The 18183-nt window shown below is 50.8% G+C and overlaps 1 protein-coding gene and 1 long non-coding RNA gene across 14 annotated transcripts in view; one reads left to right on the plus strand and one right to left on the minus strand.

Moving 5' to 3' along the window:
* The window catches only part of LOC135230714 (uncharacterized), a 45500-nt gene extending 31916 nt beyond the window's left edge, over window positions 1-13584 (plus strand). For 5 of the 12 annotated variants that reach the window (XR_010321334.1, XR_010321339.1, XR_010321335.1 and 2 more), the window contains 3 exons: window positions 1315-3558; window positions 5679-5976; window positions 10918-13584. This is a non-coding gene — a long non-coding RNA (uncharacterized LOC135230714). The remainder of the gene's footprint in view (window positions 1-1314; window positions 3559-5678; window positions 5977-10917) is intronic. The other 7 variants (XR_010321340.1, XR_010321343.1, XR_010321344.1 and 4 more) reach the window with 5 other exon arrangements.
* On the minus strand, window positions 10880-14711 carry LOC100676061 (interferon alpha-inducible protein 6-like). 2 transcript variants are annotated; one of them, XM_003415266.3, is made up of 5 exons: window positions 14480-14711; window positions 13087-13188; window positions 12616-12693; window positions 12391-12540; window positions 10880-11113 (listed from the first exon to the last, which is right to left on the minus strand). In XM_003415266.3, the coding sequence occupies exons 1-5, from the start codon at window positions 14694-14696 to the stop codon at window positions 11004-11006; spliced, it is 657 nt and encodes a 218-aa protein (XP_003415314.2). In that variant the 5' UTR covers window positions 14697-14711; the 3' UTR covers window positions 10880-11003. The 2 variants fall into 2 exon arrangements, with proteins under 2 accessions (XP_003415314.2, XP_010593424.2); XM_010595122.3 differs by lacking the exon at window positions 10880-11113 and adding an exon at window positions 11327-11442.
* Window positions 14712-18183: the final 3472 nt, after the last annotated feature.

Here is an 18183-nt window from a genome sequence, read left to right on the forward strand (position 1 = left end):
AATTACAGGTCATTTGGTAGGTGCTAAGGAAAAAATTAAAGCTGGATAGAGGGGAAGAAGGGAACTAGGAAGTAGTATTCAGACGGGCAGCCAGGGAAGGCCTTGGATGAGGTTGGAGACACCTGAGTGAACAAGGGAGGCTACGTAGACACCTGGGGGAAGACATTGCTGTCAGGACCAACGGCAAGGGCAAAGGCCTGAGGCAGGAGCACGTCTGCATGTTGAAAACAGCCAGAATGGAGTGATCAGAGGGGAGAGTGGGAGGCGATGAGGTAGATCATGCAGGGCCTTGTAGGTCACAGCAAGGACACTGGCTTTTCCTCTGAGACAGGGAACCAGGGGAGGGGATGAGTAGAAGAGTGACATGTTCTGACCTCCGTTTTAACAGGACTGCCCAGACTGCATGTGGAAGGCCGACTGTGGGGGTGAGGGCAGCAACAGGGAGCACAATAGGATTTGGGTGGGTGAATGAATGGTAACTTGGTTTACTTGTCCATCTCCCCACAGAACTGTGAGCTTCATCTGCAAGGACAGGCACTGAGCTTATGCAGCTCTATATGCCAAGGGCCAGGGAAAGGGTGGGCATCAATAAACATTTGTGGAAGGAAATAGGGAGGACAGACTAGGCAGGAGTGGCCCCATGCCCTGGGAAATGGCTCCTCAAAGGCCACAGACAGTAGAGGGAGCAGACATGGCAAGAGAGCTGGTTCTCTAACAGGGACCCCCTCCAAGGAGAGAGGGGCTGGGGGAGCTGGACCTGCCCTACCCAGGAGCTGTGACCCTATCAAGGACCAGGCTGTTCGTGGTTTGTGGTGGAGTTTTACCACCACAGAGACCCTGGAGGAGGCTCTGTCCTCAAGGGTGAGTTGGTCTGGAGGAGAGAAGAGCAACTTTCCCCGAGTCCTGGCACACTGAGGCCCTGCGAAGCAACAATTGTCCATTTTACAGACAACTGGGCCCTCTGCAGTTTCAGGGAGTGACCAGGCGCAAGAGGAAGGATGGCTCCCAGCATTCAGCTAGCCCTTTGACCGTGCCCAGGCATAGCTGCTGAGGCCTCACGGGGCACGACACCCACTTATGGGAAACAGAAGCCATGAGACCCACGGTACTCCTGACACTGCGGGCAGAATGGGCCTGGGAACGAGGCAGGTAGATAAGAGGTGCCAAGCTGAGGGACAGAGGAAAGAGGTGAGGCTTTGAAGTCAGGCCCAGCTTTGCCACTGCCTTGCTGTGTGACTCAGCAAGTAGCATCCATCCGGAACCTTGGTCTGTGCATCTGTAAAATGCAAACAGCGTCTGTCTCTTGCCTTACAGGGCTGGCATGGGGGCTGAATGACGCAGCAGGAGTTCAACACTTCCTGAAAGTGCTTCCTTCCTAGACTCCTCTCAGCCTGATTGGGGAGCTGGTATCCCTGTCCCAGCAGGAGTTCTCCTGGGCAAAGGAGAATATGGACTGTGAGGTTGCCTCAAATTCCAGGCCTGTGAGGGGATCCAGGCCAGGAGGGATCTGACTATTGGGACCTACAGGCCCTACCAAGTCTAGGTGAGCCTGCATATGCCCTCAGGGCAGGCAGGTGGGCCTGGCTGTGCATCAAGCAGCTGTACCTCAGGCAAGGCTTTTGCCTTCTTTGGGCCTCAGCCCCAGGAATCTCTGGGGCATTGGTTGGGGGCGGGTAGGAATTGAAGGCCTTCAAACAGGCAGACAGGGCAGGCTTCAGGAGTAATGAGCTGCCTTTGGCGGTAGGTAAGCAGAGACTAGCCAAGCACTGGGCAGAGCTTCACTCACTCCGTCACTTGTTCATTCGTTAAACTCCTATCGAAAACCTACTTTGTGTAGGGCACACAGTGACAAACAAGTCATCCTTGCCCTCCTGTAACTTACATTCTAATAGAGAAGAGAAACATGAATGGCAAGAAAGTAGGGGCTGGTCCACAGGGGCTTAAGCAAGAAGGGGAGTGGCTGAGGGGAGTGAGGTCAGGAGTTACTTACCAGCCCCATCTGGACAGGCACCAATTTTAGGGATTAGGATGGTCACGGGTGAGGAGTTAGCCAGATGAAAGGTGAGGAGGTGGAGCAGACCTTGTTCCAGCAGAGGGAACCATGTGTGGTGTACGCTAACATCTGAATGATTGGAAAGAGCTGAAAGAAGTTGGTCTGGCTAGAGCCAGGGAGGGCATAGGGAAGGGGGCTTGGCTGAGCCTAGAGACTGAGCATGGTCTCGTGGGTCTTGATAAGTGGCCTAAGTGGCATAGGGAGCCACAGAAGGGTTTTAAGCAGGAGAGTGATTCAACCTGGGTAGGAACATCACAGAAGGTTGTGTGAGCTCTCTTTAAGGTCCCTGCACACCCTAAGACGACGTACAATCCCTGAGGAGCCCAGGCCTTTTAGGCACCACCTCATTAGAGCCACCTCAGGGAGGATGAGGAAGCTCATTTGTCAGAGGAACCTCAGAGAAGTGATGATGTAGAGGACCCAGGGCTGGGGGTGGCAAGGTTGTGGGGAAAGTAGATGAGGGAAAAGGCACTTGGCTGGATACCAGGAAGCCAAGCTGGGTCTCAGCTGTCATGGACTCCATGACTCGAGAAGTCTTAGTTTGTAAGGACCTCAGGGCTGGAAGGACAATTCTCTAATTAGGGATGAAGGAATCTAGGCTCCCAAAGGTTAAATGAATTGCTCAGGCCACAGAGCAAGTCAGTTGGCAGTGTCAGGGCCAGGGAAAAAGTAATGACTATTTACCAAGCACCTAACATCTCCAAGCCCAGGACTGGGGACTAACTACATCACGTCATTTAATGCAGGGTACCATTTCATTCTACAGGTGAGTAGCCTGAGACCCGGAAGGCAAGACTCTTGTTCAGGGTCACACAGAGAGGGTTAGAAACCAGTTCTGCAGTTCCGCATCCCGCGGCTCCTCTGGGACTGAGACTGGGGTTGGGGGAAAAGCGGAGAGTGCCCAGGAGTGTGTGGGAGGGTGGGGCTGTGTTTCTGGGACTTTCCTCGCTGAGGTCAGCGACCTCGAAATAGCCTTTGTGGGGTGATCTGCTGAGCGCCCCCGAGGCCGGGTCACACCCTTTCTGCCCCTCCCACCGCGGGCACAGGCAGCCGCAGAGCGTCCCCTCCGCTGGCCTAGAACTGCTTGTGCCACGTGAACCGCTCGGTGCCCACCCTCTGCCTCGCTGGCTGGTGAACTTGCTCTCGGATGATGCCGACAAGCTGAAGCTGGTGCTGCAGCTGCATGGCCCCGTGGCTGTCTACGCCGACGCCTCACGACGCTCCTTCGCCTTCCATTCCCAGGGCTTCTGCTCTGACAGCAGCTGCAGAGAGTCTGGCCAGGGCTGCCCCGCGCTCGCCAATCAGAAGGCGAGGCTGGCTCCGGGCACGCCTCCTTCCGTGACGTCACCCAACCGGCCCTGGAAGCCCCGCCCCGTGGCCTTGTTCGGGAAAGGCGGAGAGGGGCGTTTCTCCAGGGCTGGAAAAAAGTCGTGTGTGAGCCGCGAGGTTGAGAAAACACTGCCTCGTCAGCGCTCGCGTTATAACATAAGCCCTGAAAAGTACAGGTAGGGAGAACAGATTCTTAATTTTAAAGTGTGTTTATTAATGCAGTGACTCACTCATTCATCCATCTGTCCATCTCTCCGTCTTACACTCAGGGTTATTGTGTGCCACGCGCTGTGCTTTCTGGGTGCTGGCAATAAATAACGATGAACCCGGTGCTTGTTCTTAAGAAGCTCGTAGTCTAGCGGAGAATTCTGACAGTAAATACCGTGCTTTCGTTACAATCAGGGTCAGTTGTAGGGAGGTAAAGTACTGCTGCTGAATAACGAGGCATCTATTTGATTGGGGGCTCAGGTCTCTGAAGAAGTTACACTTGAGCCACCTCCTGAAGCAGGAAGAGTGTTCCAAGCAGAGGAACAGCTTATACAAAGGCCCTGAGGTTGGCAGGTGCTTGGAGAGTTCTGAGAAGCAAAAGGAGGACATAGAGAAAAAGAGGGAGGGGAAGCAAGGTGAGATAAGGCTCTGGAGGTTTGAGGGAGCACATTATTTAGGACCTCGAAGGCCATAGTAAGAAAGTAGGATTTTATTCTAAGTGCTTGGGCAACCACTGGGTGGGGGTGGGGGGGCATCCTTTAAGTACGGAAGTTGCTTGACCTACTCTGTGTTGGAAACCCTGGTGGTGTAGTGGTTAAATGCAACAGCTGCTAACTAAAAAGTCAGCAGTTCGAATCCACCAGGCGCTCCTTGGAAACTCTATGGGGCAGTTCTACTCTGTTCTCTAGGGCCAGTATGAGCCTGAATCGACTCGACGGCAATGGGTTTGGGTTTTTTTTGGCTTTGCACGGAGGATAGACAAGAGGATGCAGAGGGGCAAGAGGGGATACAGGGAGACCTATTAGGAGGCCTTATTAACTGCCCTCCAGGCTGGAGGATGGTGGACTAGATGAAAGGGGGCCATGTGGGTATAGAGATGTGAACAGACTCAAGAAATAACTAGAAGATCAAATCTAGAGGTTGATGGATTGAATGTGGGGGCAGAGGGACATTAGGATGAAGTCATTCATTTATTTATTGAACAATTATTTATGGGATTCCCTCTGGGTCGCAGGCACTTTTCTCGAGAGGTAGACCGAGTTAAAATCCTAGCCCTGTCATTTACTAGCTGTTTGGTCTTAGAAAAGTTATTTAACCTTTCTGTGACTTGATTGAGAGTCCCTGAGTAGCGCAAATCGTTGGTGGTTTGAACCTACCCAGAGGGGCCTCAGAAGAGAGGCCTGGCAATCTGCCTCTGAAAGGTCACAGCCTTGAAAAGTCTATGGAGAGCAGTTCTATAACACATGGGGGTTATCAGTCATGAGTTAGAATCAACTCGATGGTAACTGGCTTGGTTCTTTTTAATTTTTTTAGTTCTCAGTGTATTCATCTGTAAAATCAGAACCCTAATAACACCCAAGAGAATTGTTTTAAGGGTTAAATGGGATAATATCTATAAGACACTCAAGAGCAATTCCTGGTACATAGTAAACCCTACACAAATGATAGCTAGTAGTGTTGTTGTTGTAGCCACTGGGGATACAGCTGTGAAAAAGACCAATGATTCTCATAAAACTTATATTTGTGTGTGTGTGTGTGTGTGTGTAGGATGTAAACAAATGAGAAAATAAAGAATTATCAGATAGTCTCAGATGGTAGGCAGGAAATTAGAACCGGGTGATGTGCTAGAGCAATAGATCTCAAACTTGTCTCTCATTGAGATAACCTAGAGATTGTTTTAAAAACTCCACAGTCCAGGCTGCACCCCAGACCGATGAAATCACAATCTCTAAGGTGAGACCCAGCCATCAGTATTTTTTGAAGGTAGGTAATTCCGTAGTGCAGACAAGTTTGAGAACAACTGTGGTAGAGAGAAAAAGGAGGGTTCTTTCAAGGAGGTGGTCAGGGAGGGCTCCTCTGAGCAGGTGACATTTGAGCAGAGCCTGAAGAGTGAAGAAGGAGCCATCATTAGAAAGTCAAGAGGAAAATCCTTTGGGCAGGTGTCTGGCCTGGGTGCCTGCATAGCCTGGAGGTGCTCTTGCCCGAAGTGGGGAAAAGTGAGGCAGGGATGGGCTTGGGTTGGTGGTTCCAAGAGAATGAGTGAGTGAGTGAGTGATGATGGCTGAGCGAAGACCCTCTTCCCATCCAGAGGTCAGCAGCTAGAGCAGCGGGACCGCATTGTGTTCCTGGTGGTGTATGCCTGCTGGAAGATTACCCTATTGACTCATCAAGAACTCACTGTCGCTGCTGTGCGGCACCAGTGGCTACATCCTCGTGTCTGCCAAAAACACCTGTGGCATCACCACGGCCACCTACCGCATTCTACTGCCACCTGTAGCTGGGCAGCCCTCAGCAGACATCCTGCCTTTCACCAAGACTTCCCATCCCCCCACCCACACCTACCTCTGGAGAGAAGCAGGCAAGTGCTATTCACTGGCCAAACACAGGTGAGTCAGAGTCACACAGCAAGACTGAATCATGGTGGGCCCCAAACCAAGCCCCTGTCTCTGCCCAGGGCTGTTTTCAGGAGGCCTTCCTGTCCCTGGCCCCTGACCCCTTGCTTCTGGCCCTGGTGGGTAGATCTGGTTCTCCAGTGGATGCAGGTATGGGTGGATGGGGGATGGGCACCACACTGGACAAGGAAATGTGTGTGAAGACAACAAAAGCAGTAGAAATGCACCAGTTTGGGTTTTGTGATTACTCATCATGGCTGGACTGGCATTTCCTTTGATAGTGGCTTCAGGGAAAAGTCAATTCAGTAAATACATCCTGGGAGAATGATTGGGGACAAGGTCTCCTGTGAGGCCATTCCACATACAGCTAAGTAAGCAGTGGGCCCTTGCCAACCACTGGCTGGGGACGGGTCACCTCTCTGGGGCTGGTGTTTGGAGGTAGGAACTTGGAGATGGACTCTCGGGGCTAGAAACTTGAGGCAAGTACTTGGGCTAGGTTCTGGAGCTGGGTTATGTGGCTGAGTACTTGGACTGGGTTACTTGGGGCTGGGTGCTTGGGCCTGCTTCTTTGACTAACCAAGGCTCCATTTCTTTAGTGGCCTTATACAGATGAGCCTGCCTGCCCCTAACCTGACTCTCCTCTCTATGGCTTCACAGTGCGTGGGAAAGATGTGACCCTGCCTGTCTGAGCTGTCTGTTTCATGGAGACACCAGAGGGAAGGGAAAGAGAAGGCTCCTTTTGGTCTCTCCATCAGGCCTTCCTGAGTGCTAACCCCCCCCAAGCTAGGAAGCCCGAGCTCCCCAATCCTCTGCCCCTTTCCCCAAGCCATCTGCTTAAAGGAAGTGGCTTCCCAGTTCCTCAGAGGAAGCCACAAGCATCCTCTGCCTCACCTCCTACCAGCTGCTATTGACCCAGGCCCTCTATTGGCCCAGGTCCTTTTCCAGACTGGACCTAGGAATACTCTGTTCCCAGCTCCATCCTCTGCTGCTCAGCCAAGAAAAGGTGTATATGGAGTCCTTCTCATTTCCTTTAAACCCCTGTGGCTCAGGCTGTGGGTAAGATCTGATCACAGAGGCCCTCGAGTGCCATGCTCAGGAGCTTGGTGATCCCAGAGCTGTAGTACTGAGTATCTGGAAGGGAGAGGAGAGAACAGACCTTGCATGGATCCCCAGGATGGACCCCTCCTGAGAGCTCCTGGAGTGTCTGCTGCAGAGCAGAGGTGGTGTCTGATTCATCTCAGCCTCTGGAGTCAATCCTGGGGCCTGCCCCAGGGAGCGGGCTGCTGGTAATTATGGAGGGGCTCTTGAATGGGAAGATTCCAGGATGAAGCTGTACTGCCACCAGGTGACCACACTTGTATGTAGCATTAAGGGATGTGGGAGCCACTGCAGGGAAGGGATGTGAGTGGAGTTTCAAGGGTATGAGTGGAGAAGCCCTTAAAGAATAAGGAAAATCTCTAGATAAATGGAAGATGCTTATTAAAGAGAAACAAAAAACCAAACCCAGTACTGTCAAGTCGATTCGGACTCATAGCAACTCTATAGGGCAGAGTAGAACTGCCTGATAGAGTTTCCAAGGAGTGCCTGGCGGATTTGAACTGCCACCTCTTGGTTAGCAGCTGTAGCACTTAAGCACTACACCACAGGGTTTCCCACTTAAAAAGAAAGGTACTCCTCAAATGAACATTTGGGAAATACATTCTGGGTCTGTGTGAGAATCCAACTTCTCCCCTGCCCCATTTTACAGATGAAGAAACTGAGGTCCAGAGATGATGACAGAGGATCTCAACATTTTACAGCGAGTCAGCCACAGAGATGGGATCTATTTCTGGACTTGTCCTAGGGTATAGTCCCAGAATGTGGAGCCACCAGCCTAGTTTCTAGCCACCCTTATTTGTGACCAAACATGGCATCTCCCAGTGTCGTTACCCACCTTAATCACCAAACTTGGCACCACAGTGTGGCTTTTGGCTGCTTCCAAAAATAAAATCCACCCTCAGAGGGCTGGGATCTGACACAGCTGAGGGGATTCAGAAGCCTGCACTCCAAGCTCAGCAGTCGTCTTAGAGCAGGAAGGGCCCAGAGGCTACGATGCCCTCTCCTCGTTTTACAAATGAGAAAACTGGACTCTGAGAGGGCGACCAGCTTTCCCCAGGTGACCCAACGTTGGACTCAGCTATGTGTCTCTGAAAGTCCATGGAGTACCTGTTGGCATTAGTTCTGTTCGGTGACCATCATCCTGCCTCATGCTTTGTGAATGGGATGATGTGGTCTGTGCAGGCTGACAAGGGTGGGTGGAAGGAGATGGAAGGTAAGGAGGTATGACAAGGAGGGAGCAGGGAGATCATGGATATTTGGGCAGTCTCCTGTGTTGTGCACTGAGAGTTCCAAGTGGGTGGGAACTGGATCTCTTCCACTGCACAGTGCCTGGCACAGACCAGTGCCCAGTAAATGGCTGCAGAAAGAAGACAAAGAGTTATCCTGCACAGGTCCAAAGGGAGGCCACACCTCTGTGGGAGGTCCCGTCTCCCCTCCAGGGACTGGTCCTTTCCGGTATCATTCATCCTGAGAATTGCGGAGGCCTCAGATCTCAAACCCTGGGGGCATAGCTGCCCACCTCTTGATGCCCCTCAAGGGAATCAGATGCCAGGGTGTATGCTCCTGTGTTGTTAGCTGCTGTCAAGTCAATTCTGACTCATGGCAATCCCATATGTGCAGAGCAGAACTGCTCCGTACGGTTTTCAAGGCTGTGACCTTTTGGAAGCAGATCACCAGGCCTGTCTTCTGAGGAAACTCTGGGTGGGTTCAAACCATGAACCTTTTGGCTAATAGTTGAGCGCATAACTGTTTGCACTACCCAGGGACTCCATACTTCTGGGTGGGGGCCCTAATTTGGTGTCCACCCTTTGGAGATAGGCCAGGAAGAACAGGGCCTTTGAGCCCCAGAGAGCAAGGCCTGGCTCCAAAGTTGAATTATCGAATTCTTGCATGTTATTTGGCTATTTTCTCTTTACTTTATGCAAGTCCTTAATAATAACAACTAACATTGAATTATTGAATGCTTACTATGTGCCAGGCAGGCAGCATGCTAAACCCTTTTCATTCATTATCTAATCTCATAACAACAACGCTAGGCAGTAGGTACTATTATTATCTCAGTTTACAGAGGAGGAAACCGAGTCACAGAGAGATGAAGAAAAAGCTTCCCTAAGGGCACATAGCTAGGAGGTGACAGAGAAGGACACGAACCCAGGTCTGTGGGATTCCAGAGAATTCTTGACTGTTATGCTCCACTGCCTTATCTGAGAATCCCAGCCTTGTCTGTGCTAAAGAACATTAAGAAAAGGGTTAGGAGCCTGTGTCTGCTTGGGCCACAGTGTTAAAGGGGATGCATGGCCTCCTCTTCCCCATAGGCCTGCTCAATACGGACATCGGTATCATGGGGGTGGGGGCCAAGGAAAGGGTCTGGGAACAGGAGATCCAGCCCCCACTTTCCATGAGGATTGGGGAGGGACAGATGGATGGGAGTGGAGGAGACTGGCCTCAGGCTGAATTCTCACATATATTGAGCCCCTACTGTGTGCCAGGCATGTACCCAGAACTGGGAATGAGATTAATTAGACACAGTGCCCCCCCTGAAGGAGCTGGGAGACACACACTTATGTCCCTGGATGTTAACCTTCCAGACAGAGGTGAAATTAACAGGTCTCAGTGGGGTGGGATGTTTGAGACCCACCTCCTTCTGAGGACAGAAGCCCACTATACCTGCCCCTCTGTGAATGGCCCTGGCCGAGGCAGGACTTTGCTTGGGCTTGAATGGTGAGTGAGCATCATGTCAGGGGGTTCAGCCCCAGCTTCTGCTCTTGGACACAAGCTGCGGAGATAGGGTTTGGGGTACAGACAGTGCCCCCACCAACTCTGCTACAAACAGAACTTCTCTGGGGCCCTGGGACAAGCCAGCTGTGGCAAACATTGGAACTGGGGCTCGAGCAACCAGAATGGGGCCCACCCCACCCACACATGCACAAACACTTAACTGCAAAAGAATTTCTGGATTATAAGAGGGGCTGGGTGGGGGAGGCCTGAGGGGCAGCTGCCTTGGAAGTGCTCCTCACTGTTTTTCTCCATTGTGGGGAGGAGGGCTCCAAGCCTCTTGATGTTATAGCCCTTTTGTGAGCAGCTTTTGTGGTTCACACGCGGTCACTTGTCTGGGGTGCAGGTCTTCCCAGGAGGGCTGGGCTAGCATTGAGGAAGGTGTGCCCACTCACAGACAGTCCCACCTCTCTCCACCAGTGCTGGAACCGGCCCTCCCCTTCAGTGCCATTTGATTTCCAGGCCTTCCTCTTTGCCTTTCCCCTGGACAGGCCTCCCAAAGTTCAAATGTCCCTGACAGGGCCAGGGCTGTCCTTCCCTTCCCATCCAGAAGGCCTATGCACTTCATGTGCAAACCGTCACCCTGTCCCCAGAGCTCTGTTACATACCCCTTCCCCAGGGCAAGGGGGCTGGCCTTGTATTCTCTATCTGAGGGAGACCACTCTAGTTCCTCTTCAGGGAATGGAGATCTGGCCTCTGCATCTCTGCCTAATCAGAGCAGCAGCTGGAAGCTTTTCTCACTGAGAACAAACTGAGCTCTGGCTCCCCATGCACCCTGAATAGGGATGTCTGAGTTGGGTTTGGAAGGATAGAAGGGAGTGTTTTAGGTAGGTGAGTTTCAGAAGGACATTCCCGACAGAGACAGCAGCATGTGCTAAGACTCAGAGACAATATCAGCTGGTTGTGTTCCAGTAGCTGAGGATGGCTTTAGGGGAAAATGAGGGTGTGGGGGTATGGATGAGGCCGGCAAGAGCCAGATCTTGTTGGATCTTCTCATAGCAAGGGGATTCACAGAAAGACAAAGTGTTTTCTAAGAGGAGTTTATTTTGTTTTCTCATCTAGGTCATTGAGGAGACTGACAAGAAAGCTCTGAACTCCAACTGGAAGAGGGAGGGCAAGGAGGAAGGAGGGAGTCCTGGGAGCTGCTGCTACTCCTCATCATCCCCTTCTTCCTTCCCACTGGCAAGGGTCTTATGGGCCACGTAGCCCAGACCGGCACCAACCTTGGCCATGACGGCACTGCCGCCACCGGTAGCCCCTGTGAAGCAAGCACAGAAGGGTCACTGGTTTCTGGGAATCCAAATGTCTGGAAATCACTGGTTGAGCCCAAAAAGGCCTTGAGGGGGAAGGCAACGGCTGCGAAGTGAATCTTATTTCCCGCTTACTTGCCTCTCAAATCAGAAATGTGTTTCAGAGAAGAAAAAGACACAACTAATGGCTCAGTCTGTGGAGCTGTACCTCATGTCTGCGAGGAACACACTGTGTTACTAGTAACGCTAATGACAGCCACCTTGTGGAGACCTCACTGTGTGGGTGCTGGGAGGTTCACAAACAAGAAGTCCTTCATCCTTGCTGCAGCCCTGGGACCTATGAGAGGACAACCATCTTATAGCCAACTGGAGAGTGTTCCTAGCCCTGTCTGCTCCCTTCACCCCGTCACTGCAGGGTGTGGTCTGGCCAGGGCCTTCCCCCTGCCCCCTCTGAGAAGGCTCCATGCTGCCCAACTGGTTCACTGGGCTTTTGCCATCCATAACTGAGAGAGAGATGGAGAGTTCAGGGAGCCAGAGGGGGAGTTTGTCAGGGGTGGTTTTTCTCCAGGATTTTAGAGGCCTCAGAAAGAGAGGGAGAGGAGAGGAAATGAGAGATAAGGGAAGGAGGAAGGAAAGGGGAAGGGAGGAGGGAGGGAGGAAAAGAGAAAGGGGAGGGAGGCAAAGGGGGAGAAAGAGGGAAGGAGGAAGAAGGGGGGAGGGGGATGGGGAGGGAAGAATGGGGGAAGGGAAAGGGGAGGTAGGAGGAAAGGGAAGGGGTGGGAGGAGGAGAAGGAGGAAGGTCAGAGGGAGGGGGAGAGACAGAAGTTTTGTATCTTCCTTTTCCATGGTATTCAAGAAACTCAAGTTAAGACCAGGGGTGGTGTGAGATTGATTTGGGTTGTTCGATCGTGTTTCTTTGCCACTATGACTCTCTGAAATCGAGCATGCTAAATGCTAAAGGGGGATGATTTTCCTGGTTTCCAGATGAGGGAACTGAGGTTTGTGGTGGCTTGGCCAAAGCATCAGTGGGGCACCAGGCCTCAGAGGCTAAAAGTGAAGCTTCTGGAATCAGACTAAGTTTGAATTCTGGCCCTGGTACTAACTAGCTGTGAGAACCTGAGTAAATTACTTAAGCCCTCGGTGCCTCTGTTTTCCCACCTGTATGTTGGGGATAATAAGAGTGCCCACCTCACAGGGCTGAATTAGCCAGAGAAAAGGGCTCAGAATAGTACAGAGGACCAGGTGGCCCTGGTGCCGCCGTCTAAGGGCCTGTGCCCCCACTCACCGAGGCTCTGGAGAGTGGCCACCAGGCCTCCAGCAGGCACACCGCCACCGTTCAGCACCGCAGACCAGCTCATCATCCAGGCGGCCATGGAGTTGGCGGCGATGCCGGCACTGGTGAAGCCCAGCACCGGCAACCCCGCGGCCATGAGCCCTGGAGAGAGAGGAGGGGTGAGCGCCCCCGCAGCAGGGTCTCGCCCCACCTGCCCACTCGCGCCCCCAGACGCACCTCCTCCGACCACCATGTAGGGCAGGGCATCCCAGAACCCAGAGCCGCTGTCCTTTGACCTGTCATCGGAGCTCTTGCCTGTTGGGAGAGCGGACAAAGAGGAGTGAAGTGGGGAGGAGGCCACGCACTGTGTCCCGCGCTAAGATCACTCCCAGAGCTGGAAGCCGCCACCCTCCCGTAAAGGAGAGCGGCATAGAAGGGGAGGGACTTTACTCCAAGCACCGTGCCTGGTATGTAGCTGGCATTGACAACATTTCGGAGGAATGGAGAAATTGACAGAGTAGGAATTCGAACCTGTGACGCTGGCTATAGCAACATTGTGCTGTCCATTGTAACAGCTTCTCGCTTTCAGAGGCACACCAGAGATCCTGAAACTGTGCTCAAACCTCCCTCTCCTTCTTTATCCCACAGAGACTCCCTCCTCCTTCCTACCCACCCCACTGACACCGCCCCCCAGGGCAGAGTTCTTACCTGCCTCCACTCCTAGGCAGGTGAAGAGTAGCAGGTAGCACAGAACGAGCGATACCGCCTTCTGCCGCATGGTGGCGCCGCGCACTGGCTTTGTTGCAGGCCCTGGAGTGCGGGAGAAAGGGAGGGGAAGGACCACAGGCCGTCGGATGGAGCCCAGGACCCTCTCCGGACCTTGGGTTTTCGGATTCCTCACAGCAACAATGGGAGTGAGGTTTCTGCCTCACGGGGTGGTTAAGAGAATTTAATGAATGAATGTTCTGGTATGGTGCCTGCACATGGTGAGCCTTCATTACAGTTACCACTGTTCTTGGTTTTGTCATTACTTGGACAGGGTACTATAGTAATTCCCTTCTCTTGGTCTGTTTATTCTTCAAATGGCGGTATTAATCGAGCCTCCTTCAGAGGGTGGTTGTTATTTAGAAACTCTTCACCGTATATCCCTAACACTTAGAACAGGGCGTGGCACTAAAAAAAAAAAAAAAACTCATTGCAGTCGAGTGAATTCAGACACATAGTGACCCTACAGGGCAGAGTAGAATTGTCCCACAGAGCTTCCAAGGCTGTAATCTTTACAACAGCCGAATGCCACATCTTTCCTCTCGCACAGCGGCTGGTGGGTTTTGAAAGGGCGACCTTTCGGTTAGCAGCAGAGTACTTAACCACTGCGTCACCAGGGCTCCTTACCGGGAACAGAGAATGTGTTAAAAAAAAAAAAAATGGTTGTTGATTAACTTATTTTTAGAATCCGTTAAGTACCTACAGGTACCAAGCACTGGCCTCACATCAACTTCATTTTTCAGATGAAGAAAGAATAACAGAGCAGTAAAGGAGATTGCCCAAGGTCACACAGCAATAATAATAATAAAAATGGCCCTCCCATGTACTGAGCAATTACCAGTACTCAGCCCTTTATGGCATAAGGTCACTTATACCCATAACAACTCCATGAGGTAGGTGCCATTGTTATCAATCCCTGTGATAGCTAAGGAAACTGAGCTCATAAAGGTTAAGTAATACCCCCAAGACTGCTCCGCCCACACTTTTAACAGTCACTCCAGTTAGCTTCATCTATCTTCAAAGATGACCTTCCTGTTACCTTGTCTACTACAATAACGGTTTCAGAAATTGTCCAGTCCTCTGGGAGGTAAGGTAGTTTGATCTCCATTTTACATGTCAGGTAACTAAGGCCCAAAGAGGTGAAGTGACAGGGTTGAGACCACAGAGAGCTGACCTAGCACCAATAAGCTAGGTCTCATGCATTCTGAGACTGCCCTAAAAGCCCCAACCCATCCCCTCAGACCAGTCCCAGCCTAGTGCACTAAAAGGGACCCAGGGAGGTAGCCTGGCAGAGGGTAGCAGCTTGGCATCCCCACCCCATAGCTCCTGGGTTTACCTTGGAAAAGGGAAGAAAGAATCTTCCTGTCCAGGATCTGCTGATGGATGGAGCAGTGGCGAGGAAAAGGCTGTCGGGCTGAAGGCTGGCTTTTTATAATCGATTTGGCTACCCTCCACCCTGCCCCAGGCAGCCAATCGCTGTCAGAGTTTCCATTTCCTGCACTCCTCCTAGTTTCCTTTTCCTGGTCTTCTTCAACTCTGTGCACCGGCAGCATCTGTGCGCTGCCTGCTGGAAGAAAGATGTAATTCAAGCTGGGAAGAAGGGGAGGGACTTTTCCAAAGCAGGCCACACTGTGGTGGAGTCAGTCCATGGCCCTAGTCAGCTTAGTGAAGCCCAACCATCAGTTCCTCCCAGGGCACAGAGGCTTTGCAGGATTCAGTTCAATTAATAATAATATCTGCTATTTATTGAGGACGTGCTGCATGCCAGGACTTGGGCAAAGTGCTCTATGTACATTGTCTGTCTCCAATCCCACAGCAGCCTTGTGAAGTACCATTTACTGTTTAGAATCCCCATTTTGCAGTTGAGGAGATTAAAGCTTTAGAAATGTAGTCATTCTATTCCATTGTTCCCCCCGGATGGCTGCTTTTGGTTATAGGCTTATGATAAGAGTAGTGAACCCCATGCTCATGAGGCCATTGTCACATATCCTTTGCTATAACATGGGTCTTCTGGCCCTAGGTATGTGTCAGAATCAGCTTGAAGGCAATGGTTTTTTTTTGGCCCTAGGTGGTAGATTGATCATTGTTTAAGCCTTTGGGTAGTGATGCTTGCAGAGGCACCATGGGTAAGAAGTGCAACCTGTATTTGGAGTACATAGCAATTCCAGTAAGGATGACTCATTGCCTTTTCAAGTGGAAGGGGTCTGTTGTAATTAACCTGCCACCAGGGGGTTGACTGTTCTACCTGAGTAATATTACTGTGTTGCTGCCTTCTGCTGGCAGATTGGCTATTTGTTGGTTGTTGCTAGGTCAGCCTTGTAGAGGGAGCCGAAGTTGTTGACCCATTCATAGACTTCATTCTTGCCACCATGGCCACTCATTTATGGGTCAATTGCAAAGCGATATTATTGTTTTTGTGTGCTATCAAGTCGATTCCAACTCACAGTAACCCTGTAGGACAGAGTAGAACTGCCCCATAGGGTTTCCTAGGCTGTAAATCTTAACAGGAGCAGATAACCAGGTTTTTTCTCTCGCAGAGTGGCTGGTTGAAACTGTTGAGTTTTTGGTTAGCAGCAGAGCCCTTAACCATTTCGCCACCAGGGCTCCTTAGCAAAGCAATTGTTGCTAGGTGCCTTGGAGTTGATTCTGACTCATAGCTATCTTATGTGCAACAGAACGAAATACTGCCTGGTCCTGTGCCATCCACATGATTGTTGCTATTCTTGAGCCCATTGTTGCAGCCACTATGTCAGCCCATCTGGTTGAGGGTCTTCCTCTTTTTCACTGACCCTCTACTTAGACAAGCATGACATCCTTCTCCAGGGACTGATCCCTCCTGATAACATGTCCAAAGTATGTGAGACAAAATCTCGCCATCCTCGCGTCTAATGAGCATTCTGGCTTTACTTCCTCCAAGTCAGATCTGTATGTTCTTCTGGCAATCCATGGTATATTCAACATTCTTGGCCAACACCATAGTTCAAAGGCAGCAATTCTTCTTTGGTCTTCCTTGTTCATTGCCCAGCTTTCACAGGCCTATGAGGCGACTGAGAACACCATGGCTTGGGTTACCAAAAACCAAACCAAACACAGTGCCGTCGAGTTGATTCCGACTCATGGCAACCCTATAGGGCAAAGTAGAACTGCCCTATAGAGTTTCCAAGGAGCGCCTGGTGGATTTGAACTGCCGACCCTTTGGTTAGTAGGCGTAGCACTTAACCACTATGCCACCAGTGAGTGTTTCCTGGCTTGGGTTAGGTGTACCTTAGTCCTTGAAGTGACATCTTTGCTTTTTAACACTTTGAAGCAGCAGATTTGCCCAGCGTAATGTATAATTTGATTTCTTGACTGCTGCTTCCATGGGCTTTGATTGTGGATCCAAGTAAAATATAATTCTTGACAACTTCAGTCTTTTCTCCATTTATCATGATGTTGCTTTTTGGTTCAGTTGTGAGGATTTTTGTTTTCTTTTTGCTGAGGTTTAATCCATACTGAAGGCTATAGCCTTTGATCTTTATCGGTAAGTTCTTCGAGTCCTCTTCACTTTCAGCAAGCAAGGTTGGCTAAATTTAGAGGCTGGCTGACATCCACAGGATGTGACATCCTGACCGTCCTCTTGTAGAGCCTGATTTACAGTGGATGGTCTCCAGTGAGCATTAATGTGAAACACAAAGATCAGCATGCTTTGTGCCCACTCCTACACCCATTGCCATTGAATCAATTGACTCATTGAGACCTTCTAGGAAGAGGAGAACTTCCCCATAGGATTTCCAAGGCTGTAGTCCTTATGAAAGCAGGCCGTCACATTTTTCTTGCACAGAGCGGCTGGTGGGTTTGAACCACTGACCTTTAGGTTAACAGCTGAGTGCTTAACTACTGTGCCACCAGGGCTCTCTCCAACTCACCCATATGTCTGTTCCCCAGACCTGCTTATCCTTGAGCTTCCAATTTTGTTCTTTCACCCTCTTGACCAACTAGCCAAACCATTTATTAAAAATCAGTGTATAGCCATACCCGAGTCCATTGCTTCCTCCATACAAATGGGATGACAATGTATACTGCTCACAGTTGTGCCTCCTGGGAGGATCATCCCTGTTCTTCAGGGCTACCTCCAACTGGGGCTGTAATAGAGTGGTCCATTTCTAGCTAGTACCAAAATATCATACTGAACTAGTATTCAACAATCTGTGAATTGGGTCTGACTCCTTTCCTCCTTTTACCAGTTGGTTGCAGGGATCCTTTCCTAAGGCCATAGGTGTGAGTCAAAGGAGAGGTGTCTGTATCAATCATCTAGTGCTGCTATAACAGAAATACCACAAGTAGATGGCTTTAACAAAGAGAAGTTTATTTCCTCACAGTAAAGTAAGCTAAAAGCCCAAATTCAGAGCATCGGCTCCAGGGGAAGGCTTTCTATCTCTGTTGGCTCTGGAGGACGGTCCTGGTCCTCAATCCTTCCTTGCTCGAGGAGCTTCTCAGGCACAGGAAGAACCCTGGGTTCAAAGGATGTGCTCTGCACCTGGTGCTGCTTTCTTGGTGGTATGAGGTCCCCAACTCTCTGCTTGCTTCTCTTTCTTATCTTAAGAGATAAAAGGTGGTGCAGGCCACACCCCAGGGAAATTCCCTTTACATTGGATCAGAGAGGCGACTGACCTGAGTAAGGGTGGAGTTTCAATCCCACCCTAATCCTTTTAAGGTTAAATTACAGTCACAAAATGGAGGACAACCACACAATACTAGGAATCGTGGCCTAACCAAGTTGATATACACATTTTTGGGGGGACATAAGTCAATCCATGATAGTGTCAGATCAACAGAGTCAGAGGCCATGGGAGCCTGGCTGCCTGTTCATTTAATTGACTCATGTCTTCTGGACCCTTTTGAGTCCAGCCCTGAATGTACCACTTCTATCATAGATTGGATTGCTACTGTGCCTGTCTGCTAATATCCAGCTTGGTGTCCAGTGGTGAGATGCTTAGTCACTACTGGTGCCCAGTGACATATCAGGACCTTTCCTTCAAATGAACCATGGTGAGCATGGCC

This window comes from Loxodonta africana, chromosome 3 (assembly GCF_030014295.1).
Source record: "Loxodonta africana isolate mLoxAfr1 chromosome 3, mLoxAfr1.hap2, whole genome shotgun sequence".
Lineage (NCBI taxonomy): Eukaryota > Metazoa > Chordata > Mammalia > Proboscidea > Elephantidae > Loxodonta > Loxodonta africana.

What these genes read in the sequence shown, in the direction of transcription:
- LOC100676061 (XM_003415266.3), bottom strand. Translation starts at nt 14,696, where the DNA reads ATGCTGCCGGTGCACAGAGTTGAAGAAGACCAGGAAAAGGAAACTAGG. An exon ending in TCTTTCTTCCCTTTTCCAAG is followed by an intron (nt 13,189 to 14,479) that starts GTAAACCCAGGA and finishes CCCGCACTCCAG; the next exon opens with GGCCTGCAACAAAGCCAGTG. An exon ending in CTACATGGTGGTCGGAGGAG is followed by an intron (nt 12,541 to 12,615) that starts GTGCGTCTGGGG and finishes CTCTCTCTCCAG; the next exon opens with GGCTCATGGCCGCGGGGTTG.